The following is a 15,733-nucleotide window of genomic DNA, read 5'->3' as shown; positions in this document are numbered from 1 at the left end:
ACCAATGCCCTGTAATTGTTCTGTAGGCCAGTGATTCTCAAAGTGGAGTCTGTGGCACTCTACCAGGGAGTCTGTGAAAAGTTTTAAAATTCATTCATTTAAATTATTCTGACTTTGTTTTTGTTTTTTCAAACGAAAACATTATGGCTAGCACATATTTTACAACATATAGGTCATGTTTTTTTCTCTGCAGAGCTAGCTGCAGGTTCCCTTCTTCAGAACACTATGTACTTTGTGTCGTAGGTATCAAGGCTTGAAACTACAAAAATGGCAGAATATTTTGCGCCAGAAAGTTGTTACCTAGTGCAGCAAATAGTGAATCTGCCAGTCTTAACATTCAACCATGTAGATTAAATAAATGCTGTTGACTCTCATTCCAAAATCCATTTGCTTTTGGCCATATCACATCTTTGCCCAGTTGTCATGGAATGGTGTTTAAGGCTTTCTCATCCATGTTGGCTTAAAGTGCTCATATTATGCTCATTTTCAGGTTCATAATTGTATTTAGAGGTTATATAGTAATAGGTTTGATAAATGATTTAATTTTCAAAAATCACCATATTTTTGTTGAACTGCACATTGCTGCAGCTCCTCTTTTCACCCTGTGTGTTGAGCTCTCTGTTTTAGCTACAGAGTGAGACATCTCACTTCTATTCCATCTTTGTTGGGAGTCGCACATGCGCAGTAGCTAGGTAAGACTACTAGCCAGTCAGAAGCAGGTATCAAGGTGTGCCATGCTAGCAGCTAGGCGAGCATTATATCGTGTGTTACAAAGTGACGCACGTTTGTCATGGAAGTAAAGGCTGGACTACAACAGAGCTGTTTGGAGCAGTTTGTGAACAGTGTTTTCTGTTGGAAATGGTAACTCCCTTTGGGGTGGACTTTGGACTTTTTCATTTTGTAAACCTATAACGTGCACAAAAAAGATATATAAAACGATAAAGGAAAGGGAAAAAGCCAAACAGCATAATATGAACAAGCTAAAAAAAAAAATACATTTTCAAAAACTAAAATAATATTCTGCCTAAACAGTGAATATTTTGCACTTGTGCACTAAGTGCACTTGTACTTACGTTTTAATATTTTACATCCTGTATTTGTTTATACGGCATACTTTCTCTGGATATGGCTGTTGCAGAGATCAAACCTGCAGCCTTTTGGAAAAATCTGTGCTTAAACTAACCACTTGGCTAACATATCATGTTGCCTTTGACACAGAAAAGCACCACTCCAATTGTAATTTTTTTGTAACACAATTATTTCTTTCAGCATGCCTTTGTTGGATAGCCAAATAGAGAAGGGACAGGAAATGAGGGGAGAAAGAGAGATGGGGGATGTCATGCAACAAAGACCCCCGGCCAAACGTTGCGGTTCATGGTCAGCGCCTTAACCCCCGGGGCCACCAGGGCACCGCAGCACACCAACTGTTGTTGTTGCAGTTACATGAACTATAAAGTGGTTTCAACAGTGAAGCTTTACCATCCAGTCCCCCTCACATGAACCAGAGTATAGCAGCTTATATTGGTGTCAATATGAGACCTTTTACAGCATTCAGTAGCGGTGTGGTGTATCACTGTCTGACCGTAATGGCCTGTGGTTGGACTATATAGTGGTCTTGATTGTGTCTGAAACAGGAGGAATGCTGCCAACCTCTCATCTATGTGTTTATATCTCAGCCCACATCACCACTGGGGTTTAGCTGACAGTAACTGGTTGCTTTTTTAAACTCACCGTGGGCCCCGTGTGTATACTCATGCATGCCCATACACACTAGGCATAAATGTCAAGACGGCGCTAATGAGCAAGGCATACGTGAGGTAGTTCTCTCTGAGGACAAAAGACGCACGGGCGAGTCCAACAATGTTTGACAACACTCCTAATCAAAAAGCTACGTTACAAAATTTCATTTTAGACATTTATTTACTATGTTATTCATGTATTACGCTACGTTTGTGAACCCAAGACTTTCGTAAACTCATTTCAAGCACCAAAGTAATTGAGTGTAGGTTTGTTTTCACAAGAGATTTGAGAAATTTCAAAAAGCGAACATCAACTTCTCACCTTTAGGGTCAAATTATCTCATTATACATTGCCCTGGAACACAATTGGGCATCACTGTACTGAAGGCTGAGTTTGTTTAACATTCATAACATTTTGTAATGAATCACATTGGTATCAGGTTATATGCAAATACCCTTAAAAGGAGAATTTAAGAAGATATGGAAAAGTGCCCTTAGACATCAGAGGGTTAAACTGGTCATGAGCATTGGTTATGTTTAGGGTTCAGGAAAGGAAGGAGTACCAAATCAAGGATTCATCAAAACAGGATTAAGATGAGAAAACATGACACTTTAATGTCCGTGTGAAACTTTAAAGTCTGTGTGGAGGTTTGTTGTTTTTACAGCAAGACAAGTATAGACGAGACTAGGCATACTGAGTCAAATAGAAATGAATGAAAACATAAGAAATATACAACTTCCAATAGTAATGACTACGCAGTTTTAGAGAGGTTCTTCAATCTTCTGACCGCACCATATTACATAACAGCCCACCACCAGCCCCTGAGCCACCCACCCGGTCCACCTCCGCAATCCAGGGCGCTGCGGTCGGAGTACACTTGTACTAGAACAGGCCAACAGCAGCTTCACATGGCTGGCAGAGGGTGATGCCAGGCAGGCAGCTGTCCAAACACAGTCCAGTCCCTAGAACAGAATCAGAGCAGCAGGATAATGAAAAACAAGTGTGTAAACATCACCCTTTCTTTGTTACCAAGGAGGAAAAGTACACACAGACTAGAGGAGAACAAAAAAACCTTTATGTGTGTGTCAGGTAAATTAACCAACGCTATGGAAACATGCACAGTGAGAAGCCTTTGCAGCATGATCACTTTCTCACATATCGCTGTGTTCTCATGGTGATGATGTCGATGCCGTGTTTGCTCTCAGATGAGTGAACAGAGAAACACTTTCTGCTACAAATCCTACTCTTTTGACTGGATACCTGCCAGTTTCCAGAATATGTGTGCCGCCGATCAGCATGACATTGCACATACTGTTTGGTCAAATGCCCCCCCCCCCCCTCACCTTACCACACACACGCTTATTGTCCTTCTCCCGTTATGTATCCATGCAAGAAAACATTCTAAGCAGCAATCCCCATACTTAGCCCTGGGTTGTTAGTGTTCTCATGTTCAAAGCCTCCACAGAGTCACGTCAGGCCCAGTCATCTGTGGATGTGATCCCATGTTGGGAAACAAAGAGGCACTGGGCGGGAATGGCTACCACACACACACGCACACACACACACACACACACACACACACACACACACACACACACACACACACACACACACACACATTGGTGAAAGAAAAGTGGTTGATTTCTTTTACTTTCGTTTTTCCTCCTTACTCTCTTTTTAAGAATTAGAGCAAGGCATTTGCTCTTTTTCCTCCTTCCCATACCTTGACACACACACACACACACACACACACACACACACACACACACACACACACACACACACACACACACAGGATTATAGTGTGGTATGGGCGGGAACCACTAGGATTATTACTGGAAGAGAGTTACACAACCAGAACAGAAGTTCAAGAGGTAAAGAGAGTAGAGAATGGATGTAGTCATAGTTGTGCACATACATACTATACTAAGCACCCTGATCCGTCACACACACACACACACACACACACACACACACACACACACACACACACACACACACAGGTTAAAACTGACAGTTATAAGTTCCTGTCATTATTACAGTCCAGTAACTCACAAGCCATCACTTTGTTTTCTTAAAAAGAAATTGTGAAAAGAGTTGAGGAAGTCTAATTTCTTTGTGCGTCTTGTTTATATCCTGTCAGATGGAAGTGCATAGAGGGTTAACCAAATCATACTCTCCCTCAAACAAGGATTCGTGCATTGTTTCTGAGAGTAGGCAGCTCCACAGACTGCGTAAGCCAAGTCTGGTCCTGTATCAAGTTTCTAAGTGTGAATCTCATTTTCCCTTGTTTGTGTGTGAATGCAGGGGGGGAAGGGAGAGCCCCACGTCTTCAAGGAAAAGACCTTTAAGAAGAAGCGGCAGTGCAGCGTGTGCCGTCAGAACATCGACAACGTTGGCTCCTTCTGCAGAGGTACATGTTGCAAGCACGTGTTGTCGTTGTTGTAGTTACAGTTTGGTCATTCACGAGTAAGTGACTCTAAAGAACCGAGCAAACATGGTAACCAATGTCATGACAGGTTAGAATGGCAGCAGGATGTAGGATGTGTCACATATGAATAAAAAAACTGCAGCACACACCAGCTGTGTCACGTAGTGTAGTGTCATTTGATCCCTGAAGCATACACTGGACGCGCCATTCAGACAAAAGAAGTACGCGTGCCAAATCTGGGGAGCGATTGTGACAAAAATAACTGCTTTTCTCAAATCTTATGGGAGTGTGACTATGTTCCCACAGCCCTATGTTCCCACATTTCAAAAAATAGTTTTTTTCACTGAAAATTAGGCCCTATGTTCCCATAGCCCTATGTTCCCACATTTCTAAGATTGTTTTCAAAATTAGGCCCTATGTTCCCACAGGGCTGTGGAACCATTGGGCTGTAGGAACATAGGGCTCACCCCAATCTTATCACGTGTCGCAAATATGACAGTTGTATATCCTGATGCGTCTACGTAGAGTGCTGCAGGATTGAGTCCTAAAGCTAGAAAATGCATTTTAGCATTTTTTGCACTTCTGGTTCCCTCATATCAAAGTCAGTGGGTTTTTTGAATGGGTTTTTGGTTTGATGCTTGAAATAAGGTATGTGGTTAAAAATCCAAATTGGCTTTTTGTTGAGGGAACCACGACAGTGCTAACTTCCAGGTTGGCCTACAAAAACACTTCATCCTGCGACTAACTATTGTAAGCCCAAATGCAAATCTCGGTATGTGCTTCCCTTTAGGATGTAAGCCATACAGTAGGGTGCAGAGATTACGTGTGACATGTGAACATGAACATAGCAGGAGGATATCAATGCAACATGCAATAAAATCAAACAGAGATGAAAGTTCTGTAGACAAATATTACTTTACTACTTTGTTTACCTTATTACTTCATATGTAGACTAAACTTGTACTATATACTCATTTTGACGTCTTTCTTTTCTTTCCTCCCTCCTTTCTCATTCCTCTTAGTATGCAAGACAGCCACCCACAGGAAGTGTGAGGCCAAGGTAAGAATCCACTTTTACAGTTTCCACTTCTGAGCATCAACCTCAAAACAAAAAAGAAGAATCAGTTGTGACACAGTCATGGGAAGTATAGAAAGTGCTATAATCAGCTGGGACAGAGGATATGATTTCTTTATTATCCACTGAACAGTTGATTACCATCCACCATAAAAGTGTATTTTCTGTGCAATGGAAACAGGAAACATTCACTCGCATAATGCCTTTTTTCTGTAAATTAGTTCAAATTTGAGGCTACATTTAAAACCTGACTACTGTCAAGCTCCAGCAAATAAAATGCATTCACATGGATTCGTTAAGTTAGTGACCCGAACGCATGTCTCATGAAACAAGGTCAAAACACCCAAATAATAAATGTGATGAAGGAAACTGTGAACCCCTTGGGGTTATGTGAACATAATGATGCCTAATGTGCAAAACATTAAGTAGACTGTGGTAACTATGGGAAGGATGCATTTATGGTTTTGTCTTCAGAAGAACGGGATGAATATGAGAAAACTAAAACATAACTGTGAAAGATAATGCTACGTGTAAGACATAAAAGGCTTACATTATATAAATAAGCATAGGGGGTTTATATATGTCATGTTTGTTGATTGAGTTGAATGTTTCCCATTCCAGTAAATCTTGACATAAGACATCATTTCATTAAATCAATTTAAATTGATACTCAGTAAATCAATCAGTATTGATCACTGTAGTAATATGAACTATTTGAATTTGACAGTGTGAACACAACCTGCTCTGTAGCTTATTAAATGTGCAGTCATCACCATCCATTACCATGACCATAATTTAAGGTCTTACCCAGTAGCTGACCCACTAATCTTGCTTACTGGGTCAGATCTTTGTTCGTATATTAATGTTACTGCACTGGACTATAGGAATAACATGTAAATCCTTATCGAGGCTGTTTAGAAGATTATGTTATGCCAGTGAGGTGTGAAAAGACGCATGACGGTGGCTCTGTGAGGGCAGAAGTCTCGAGATCTCTGCTAATGTGAATGCCGCTCAGTTGCATTCCTCAGAAAGAGCTGCAAGCCTTGCTTGAACCCCACACTGCTGCCTCTGTGAAAGGATCATTGATGGAGAGGATGGTGTAATGAATAGACAGAGCGATGCAGAGGGAGAGAATGCCAGCCATGGCCAAGGTGAAGAAGAGGGGGTAGAGGCTGAGGCAGGGAGCCTTGGCAGTCGAAAGAGAGAAAGCCAAGGGCGAAGGCATGTGGCAAAGACGAGCCTCATTCCTCTCTTCCATCCTCTGGTCTTTTATCTGCGGAGAGGAGAGCCCTGAGGATGTGTTCCGAAATGAAAGGATGGCTTTGAAATAGCACATTCAAAGGGAGAATCCGGCACCTTTACTGTGGATGTCAAATTAAAGTACTGATGGTATATGTAGTCCATTGAAGGATTCCCCAGTGTGTCTGTATTGACTGAGAAAGCGAGTTCTTCTGCTCGCATAGCCCTGGCAGCTGTGCCTACATGTACCATAATGCGTTGCGCGAGCAGCGTCTTTCCTAAGCTCTGTTAGCTTCTTAGTAAACAAAATAAACTCACAAAATGTCAAGAAAGGAAATACTCTTTGTACAGAAAAATACAGCTGTACACTTTCTGAGTTCAAGTTTGTCTCTGAACCAGGATGAGATTAATTACCTTGTTAACTCATCATAAAACACACTTTATTCAAATGACCATGTCGAGATAAATCCTTGATTTACGTAGTAAGATGTGAAAATTTGCCCCCGGGGGGTTCTTGTTGGCGGCTCTAACTCCTTCTTCGTAGGCAGACAAAAGCTGCTCCAAAATCGCCCTGCTAGCTTTGGTTGTCTTATCTTCGGGATCCTGACGGTCTCCCGCACACCTCTGTCCAAGTAAACATGCAATAAGGCATTCAGCCCTGTGAAAACTGTCATCTGCGACAGTAATCAGCCATAACATAGTAAAAAATGCCCACGCTGACATTCATTGCACAGTGCAGCAGAATTATTCTGTTTCTGTCGGTATCAAAAGGCAATTTGAGCAAAGGCGCCACCAGTCGAGGTTTGCTCTCTCCAGCTCATGTTCTCCGGCTCCCTGCCGTATCCATTAGTCCCTCCTGTAGCTGCACCCTCTTTTGGCCTCTCTCTGGCTGAATATGGATGGCGCTGAATATCTGAGACAGCCAAAACAATAAAAAAATAAAATGTACACTGTAACTAATGCCTGTCTATAACATAGCTAGTTTGCAATACAAGAGAAGAACACAGGAAAGTTTGTGAATGGCATTGCGCCCCCAGCTACCAAAGCTGAAGTAGCTCTTTCGTTCTCCAGTAGTGCAGATTTTGCATCTGGGCCGGCTGAGCCCTAGAGACACGGAGAACATTGGAAAGAACTGCAGGCTTTTTTTCACAACATATCCCTTATTCAAATACAGTTAATAATCGCTATTGATGATAGCTTGGCTATTTGAAAATGGTAGGTTTGTGCAGGATGTCCCGTGTCATGCAAGTGATGATTCTCTCTGACCAATCAGTGGTCTGCTGTGTTTTAAACTCCTTCTAGCGTCGGCCCATGTTGCTTTTTTTTATCATCTCCCCGGGGTGGTAAAAAAAAGTACCAGGTACTATCAACAACTTTTGCTAATGGAAAACCAAAACAGGTCGAGTTGAGTATAGCCGTACCGTACCATGCAGTGGAAATGTGGCATTAGTAAGCAGTAGATGTGCTGGTAGGCACATTTTGTAACCTTTGGACGGAGCCAGGCTATCCGTTTACCGAACGAGTAGTCTATATCCTCGACGTTCCACTTACGGGATTATTCCGTTGCAGACGGAAATTCCGGAATTTCCCTCATTTAGGCCAGATATCCGTTGCCTTGGGCTTCCTTTGTGTTGGCATTTTAAACTCTGGTCGATTTATGAAGGACTATGGTTAACCTCTCCTCAGATCTCTGCAGAGTAAATCCAGACAGCTAGCTAGACTATCTGTCCAATCTGAGTTTTCTGTTGCACGACTAAAACAACTTTTGAACGTACACATGTTCCACCAAAACAAGTTCCTTCCCGAGGTTATTTTGCAGCGACACTGGGCCTGCTGCCAGTGCTTCTCGCCGCCCATGACGATTGTGATTGGTTTAAATAAATGCCAATAAACCAGAGCACGTTTTTCTCCCATCCCAGAATGTCTGGCAAAGCAAGACTACCAAACGAGAGACAAAAGGGCTGAAGACAAAATGTTTCTCTGTCCCTCTGTAGACATTTTTATTATTTATTTCAAACATAAGAAATGTTAAGTCACTAAAAGGCTATCAGAACATGTCATTTTTCACATTATCTCCTTTTTTGAAAGAAACCTAGTGGGCAGATTGTGAAACAGCGAACAGTGAACAACTTTATTTATGGTTCTACAGAAAAATTGAGGTTAAACTGAATACAAGATTGATTACAGAAATAAGCAGGATGTTGTTTAATAGCCTTACTGTGACTGTCTGATGTGTTGTTGTTGACTGGTTGTTAGACAGAGATTTCCATCTGTGCTGCCCAGGAAGGGAGAGGTCGGATAAGGCAAGGCGAGGGGGGATCTGGCGGCTGGGTTCATCTCAGCTGTTATCTAACCTCTAACCTGAGGCAAGATGAAGATAGCATGCCAACAATCTGTAATACTGTGCATTCTAAAATGTATGATAACTTTGTGGCGAAATACGGTAAATTAATAGCAGATCCCAGCTGTTTGCCTTCCTAGCTGATTATCTTTAGCCTTCCTTTAGTCTCACATTGCCAGATCTATCTTCACAGCGCTGTGGAGTAAAGTCTGGCTACACCACAGATACACCAATGGTATTCGCTCTGGGTTGTTTGCATTTCTTTAAACCAATCACAATCGTCTTGGGTGGCACTAAGCTCCGGATGCAGCAACGGTGCTTCTGTAAAATGGTCTCTGGAAGGAAATTGCTTTGGTGGAACATTTGTACTGTTCATACAATACCGTGACGTGAGCTATTTAAATAAGCTGGATACATGGTTAAACATAATTTGCTCTTATTTGCCGCAGTACTTCAGTACAGCAATTCCCGCCAATCAGTCCTGATACGGCCCAGTTAGATAGTAAATGCCGTAAACATATTCTTCTTAAATCTTTACAATCATTCAAAGAAAAAAACAAGCAGGCCTGCCTTATTGCATGGTTCAAATTCCTGTCAAAACCTGCAATTTTCAGAGTGTAACGTTAGCTTTCTAGCTCGTAGGTTGTTCTTATTGTGAAGGGGCAAAGCCAGGCTTATTCTGGCAATGTACTTTCGTTGATCCAGACTAGCCTTCCTTCTATAGAGAGTGATCTGTTGTGTGTTACAAGTCTAATTAGTTCATGGTGTTTCCTCACTTGCACCTCACCTCACATTTGGCAGTTATTACCTGTAACCTTGTGTATGTATCAACCACCTCTGCTCTCCTTCTCCTCCTCTGCATATTTACCATGGTTGTTCGTGTTTACGTGCACTCACACATCTGGAGATCTGCCCTCTGTCATCTGTAAGCCATCCTGTTCTCCTCAGGCTTCTATTTACATCTGGTGTTGCCATAAGCTGGGTGACAAATCATCTCATTACCACACCGTACAGTATCCCGTCACTAGGTCTGCTCCAGTTCTCTGGAAAAATCTCCCCTCCTAGAGAGAATGATTGGTGATAATAGGTAGTCTATGTACAGTTCATGTTATATTGTTGTTTTCTTGTTCTCTTCTGTCACTATGTTCCCTACTCTTTGCCCACAAGGTCAACAGCCTCCAGCTGACCCATCTCTATTCTATTAAAAAAACACACAGAGACTCTCTCTCACTTTCTCTCTCACACACACACACACACACACACACACACACACACACACACAAACAGAAGGCCATAAACAGTTTTATTTCAGCATGTTCTTCTCTCAGAGAACAGTTTCTCCTTATCTTTGATTCCAAGTGGAAAATGTAGTCCACAGGGAAATGGATGGGGGGGGAGAGAGACTGGGGCCCAGGGGCAAAGAGATGGGAACAGTGGGAGGAGGAAGGATTAAAATTAGTGAAATAAAGCCTGTGACAAGTTCACTGGCCTGTCTGACTAATTAGGCAAGAAGAGGCATTTCCGCTGGTTCACTGAATAACTGAAACCCTTGGATTGGCTGGCTGAGAAGTAGACTGAAAGAGTGATGGACATGGACTGGACTGACCGAATATATATGTGGATTGGCTGATTGTTACCCCTGAGTTAGTCTGGATCAACGAAAGTACATTTCCTGAAAATAAAGCCTGACATCTGGCGTGGGATCCAGCTAAGTTAAATAGCTCACATTATTGTATTGTGTGAACAGGTAACTTCATTTAATATTTTGTGTGGCGTTTTCTTTTGGGGGATGCAAATGTTCCACCAAAACAAGTTCCTTCCCGATAATATTCTGCAGGGGCACCGTCGTCATAGCGTTTGTTTCTCCTATCCTAAAATGTATCTGTGGTGTAGCCAGACTTCACAGCGCCATTGAGATAGGTGTGGCAATGCAAGACTTCCCCCTGAGTAGAGCCAATGTGACCACTTTGCTTTGAGTTTTGTTATGAGATCAAAAGCCATAATTTCAAATCAATCAAATGTAATGGCCTTATTTTGTTCAACATCGTCCAATTTGATTTGTTATTAAAGAGCAGCCAAGGAATGACAGGAAATGGGGGAGAGAGAAGGGGGATGACACGCAGGTCAATTTGAACACAGGCCAATGCCAAGGACTTAGTCTGCATGGTGCGCACGCTCTACCGGGTGAGTTAAAGGTCACCCCCAAACTGATCCTAGTTCAACATTAATAAATTCAAAGATTCAAAAAAGCTTTAATGTGCCAATTTTTTTTGCAGACAGTTAGTCCAACACAAATACCGAAGTTATAGTTTGTTTAAAAAACCAACCAGTTCAACCTGTATTTATTAGTGTTTACTTTGGGGAGACTAAATCTCCCCCTGATGATAGCATCTAGAACTCAACATTTTTAAAGCCTTTTTACATAAATCAAATACTTATATTGCTGCAGTGCTAATCACACCGTCCTTGGCTTTCCATTTACTTTACTTTTTATTCAACCCTTGTGTTGTCTTTGGGTCAAATTTGACACGTAGTCTAAATGTCTATATCAGAAATATGGGTTTCTTTTTAACTACCTAATTTTGATTACCCAAAAATAACATAGATCATTCCATACAACGTGCTTCACAAGTACAACAAAAATCTATACTTAAATGAGTTTTGTTCAATTTTTTTTGCATTTTAATTTTTTTTTTTTTTTTTCGAAACAGTATCTCGACTGAACGTTGACATATGTCATTCAATATTAGTCTAAAAAAAAATCACAATTTCTGCTTTTGAACTCAAGAATTAGGTATAATTTCCTATAAATAAGGTTTATTGACAATGAACTCCAAAAATAAGTGTAAATCTAGTAATGAGTTGGTGTTATTGGTGTTTATACATGGTATTGAAAAGAAGCGGTAAACGTCAAAAAAGTGCCAAGAACTTTGAAAAAAGCGCCAAAAGAGACAAAAACGTTAAAAAAACGAAAAAGTGATTTTCAGTTTTGACCCGGGAGGTTGATGCATGGTCGAATGGAAGACAACACAAGGGTCAAGGTTTGCTTGGCTGCTGGCAAATCAAAACTGATAACAACAGCAACAAAACCAAGGATTTAAGAAACACTGACCTGAAAAATTAAATACATAATATACTAATACAATAATACTAATGACAGGATGAAGTGCAGATGGAGAGATGGGCGTAGAAGCTCAGGTGAGGGAATGAGGTGATTAGGCAGGAGAACATGCAGAGAGCTGATTGGCTGGGGAAAAGTCCGGGAACAGGAAAGATCTAACGAGGCTGATTCAGAGCAGGCATGTAGATAGGCAAAGGAGGGAAAGGCAGCACAGGAGGCAAAACACAGCAAACATAAGTCCTTTAATCACAGAATCTGTGTCAGACAGGAGTAAAAACAAAGGCAGACTAGCTACTATAGGCAACGTAAAGGCGAAGTCTGCGATTCTAATCCAATATACTTTTTGTCAAATTCACCGAATATCTCCTTACAGTCCATGGTCGGACACTTTTTGGCTAACGTTCTGTCAGAATATCGGTTTCAATATAAATATGAATGATCTTGTAATGTTTTCAGTTAATTCAGTGGTGTAAAACTTAAATTATAATGTATTACCTTTATAAGGTAATATCATTTTAATCATTTACTGTAGCTTTGTCTGCAAAAAGAAGCTAACACTGGTGAATTAGCCGTGCGCTGTCCTTTGCTATACTGGGACACCCCTATCCTCCCACTGTAAAAACTCACCGTTTTTTTGGGGGTATTACCCAGTGGTGTAGTCTAATGTATTGTAGTGGGTATACTCTACTCTATATGGGCCAGAATCAAAAATATAATGGAAAGTATGTGTCGTTGGTGTCATTGGGCATTTTTAAATCCTGGAGCTTTCTTATTAGGTATGCTGCGTATACCTGCGTATCACGTAGACTACACCACTGGTATTACCTGTATTAACAAGTCGCCCAAATTAACGTCAGTGCTGTCAACACATCCAGGACCGTACTTCTGTTCTTCAAGTCACTTTCGTACACTAAGTAGACATGTTATGTACATATATGAAAATTCACACATAGATTCTTAGATATGTGTAAATGACTTCTATTTGCACTTCGGGGGGGCGATCGTCCAGGACTGGAAACTGCGTCAGACCGGATGTGTCCGGATATGGGCAATAACCGAGTCCAAACATGGACACAGTTTTGTTAGCTGTCCGATCTGTGTGTACGCTGAAAAAACAAATCCGGTGTTCATACACAGCCCTGGCTCTGGGAAAACAAGTGAAAAAAAAACAAACAAAGTGACTTGGACCCTGCCACACAACACTATTCCGTTCGTGCTTGTGCACAGGACAGAGGAAAGGCCATGGTTATATAAAGAGAAAGGCAGTGGTAGCGATAGGGACTGTAAATCTTTGCTCGGGTGTTGAATTAAAATAAGTCTTTCTCCAGAAATCAGACTCTACCTTTAAATGAGTATCATGCCTGCTAGTCTTTTAAACTCAGTCTACAACTGAGTCCAGTCTTCACAAAAAGCCTGAGGGCATCTGGACTCTGGAAAAATGGTTGCCTGATAAGCCATCCTACAGATGGTGTATGTTGGCAGAGCAAAGCTGTGTATCACAGTAATTACAATCCCTGCTTCCCCTCTGGGTATCAGGATTCCTCCTTGTCTCTCGTCCTTATCCACTGAACATGTCAAAATATATTTTACATGAGACTAAGCAATGAACTGTTTGCAACTCCTGCTCCTCTTTACAAGAGGAGGATGTACAATCAAGGACAGATAGATAAAGCGTAAGTGGGGGAGGATGCAGGGATGAGAGGAAGAGCAACATAACCCCTCTGATTTTTCTCTAACATTACAAGCTTTTCATCAGGACAGTTGTGGTTTAGAGTCCTGCTTCTCAGCCCCCATCATTTCTAGTAAAGAAAATGCATTCTAGATGTAATATGGACTGTAGAAGAAAACACTCTGCAAAATACTTTTTCTTTCTCTGTTACTTTTAAAGCCCTGTTCTTTATTTATTGGAGTCATTTAATTCAAGTCCATGGTGCCTTATCTTTGTCTGGATAACAGAAAGAGAAAAAAGGACATGATGAGGAGATGGACTGATGGAGTAATGGCAGAAACAAAAAACAAAGTGCACCTTAGTCCATGTTTTCACAGCATGCGGCTCAAACATCACAGCTGACCCAACATCCCCCTCACTCTACACACTTCCTGTCAAATGAAAACCTCTTGGTCAAATCTCTTCCTGGTGGTTGCAGTATAGGAATATGTCACTCATTGCTGTTAAAACATGTCAGCCACAGCTTAGTTGTAGTTTAGCGGTTTTCAATGCCAAGGCTGAAAGACTTACAAAATGCAACAAACAAAACAGATTTTAGGTATTGAAATATTCATTCAAACAGTTAACTGTAAGCAACCTTCTGAATCATTTCAATAGGTGGTGGAAATCATCACAGAAATGTAGTTTGGGGGGAGTGACATCAATAAGTGAGTAATCTTTGGTTAGAGTTTTGTGGCCTTGAGCCCAGACCTCTGGTTTCCCTCCTGCAGGCTCTGCACTTCACCAAATACTCATGTAGTCAGTATGAGTCATTCAGGATAACATGATCCAACTGTATCACTTTAACATTACAGATCCTATACTGTATGATTGTCTGTCCTAAGGGAGTCACTACTTTATCATAGACAGCTCTGGTAATTGCCGAGATAGGCTGTCGTGTTTTGAGTTAAGCTGTGTGTGTGTGTGTGTGTGTGTGTGTGTGTGTGTGTGTGTGTGTGTGTGTGTGCAGCGAGCGTGGCCTGAGCATGGGAATGGACAAGTGAGTGAGCAATGTTGATGAGAGTTAAAACCATAAGCATGACAGCTAAGTTAGCCAAGTTGGGACCCCACCAGCCAGTCCTGTGTGTGTGTGTGTGTGTGTGTGTGTGTGTGTGTGTGTGTGTGTGTGTGTGTGTGTGTGTGTGTGCAATAATTGGCCAGTGGGTTTGGCCTGTCTTGAATCTAACAGGAAGAGACTGTTTGGATATCTTTGTTACCAGGGATCTTAAATATTGACACCCACTCTGGTGCAGGACATGAGTCACAGATTTTAGTGATATCCACTGTAACAATTTGTACTGGCTTTTAATTCCTGTCTTCATGTCTTCTTGCCTTGTGTCCCATCTGTCTACATCCAAATCCCCCAGACGATAAAGACAAAAAATAACACAATAAAGATTTTCACCACAGAGTTGTCTTGTTTGTGAGCTGTGGTGCTCTGCACAGTGTGATGGGCCCTAAGACAACTGATGATAATGCACAATGGCTGTCTGAATGATGCAAATGCAGTTTTGTGCATATAGTAAACACTATTCAGGCTGAAGAGGAGGGTACGTTGTGCTTCTAGGAAATGTATTTGTGCCTACTTATCAACCGAATGATTGCCAATTACAGAGTTGAGGTAAGCTCAACCGCAGAAGAAGGGGAGGACTGAAGTTCTGTACATGTTGACTGTTTCACATGAGATTTTTCCATTGTTGATCTCTCCCAATCTCATCCCAACCCATGTCTTCCTGCTTTGTTTATTTACCCACATTTATTTTTGTCCAGCTTAAAGCTTTCAGCCCGTGTTTGACTAGAGAGGAGGGTAAAGAGGAGTGGATGATAATGCATTTGTGGTGTGTATGGGCTGCAGCCTTCTACGTGTACCTAAAAAAAACTCTCTGTACAAGCAACATGTGTGCATTCCTGTTTGTGTTTTCATCTGCATATCTGTGCATGTGTGTGTAGTCCACATAGTCAAACGTGTTGACATAACAGGGAATTGCATCCAGCTCGGTCATTAAAGCTCCACCACAGGGACCCATGTACCCTGTGATTTCTTCGGCCTCCTTCTCAGCTGCTTGGAGTGAAAACGA

General features: G+C 41.5%; 1 protein-coding gene across 4 annotated transcripts in view; it reads left to right on the top strand.

Annotated features, from left to right (window-relative positions):
• Window positions 1-15,733, top strand: part of tns2a (tensin 2a) — a 70,532-nt gene that overhangs the window by 16,584 nt on the left and 38,215 nt on the right. For all 4 annotated transcript variants that reach the window (XM_078254329.1, XM_078254330.1, XM_078254328.1 and 1 more), the window contains exons 2-3: window positions 4,048-4,153; window positions 5,194-5,231. In XM_078254329.1, the coding sequence (XP_078110455.1) occupies window positions 4,048-4,153; window positions 5,194-5,231 (144 nt within the window). The remainder of the gene's footprint in view (window positions 1-4,047; window positions 4,154-5,193; window positions 5,232-15,733) is intronic.

This window comes from Sander vitreus, chromosome 7, assembly GCF_031162955.1.
Source record: "Sander vitreus isolate 19-12246 chromosome 7, sanVit1, whole genome shotgun sequence".
In the NCBI taxonomy this organism is placed as follows: Eukaryota; Metazoa; Chordata; class Actinopteri; order Perciformes; family Percidae; genus Sander; species Sander vitreus.
The sequence above is the reverse complement of the archived record's forward strand: the minus strand, read 5'-3'. Positions and strand labels throughout refer to the sequence as shown.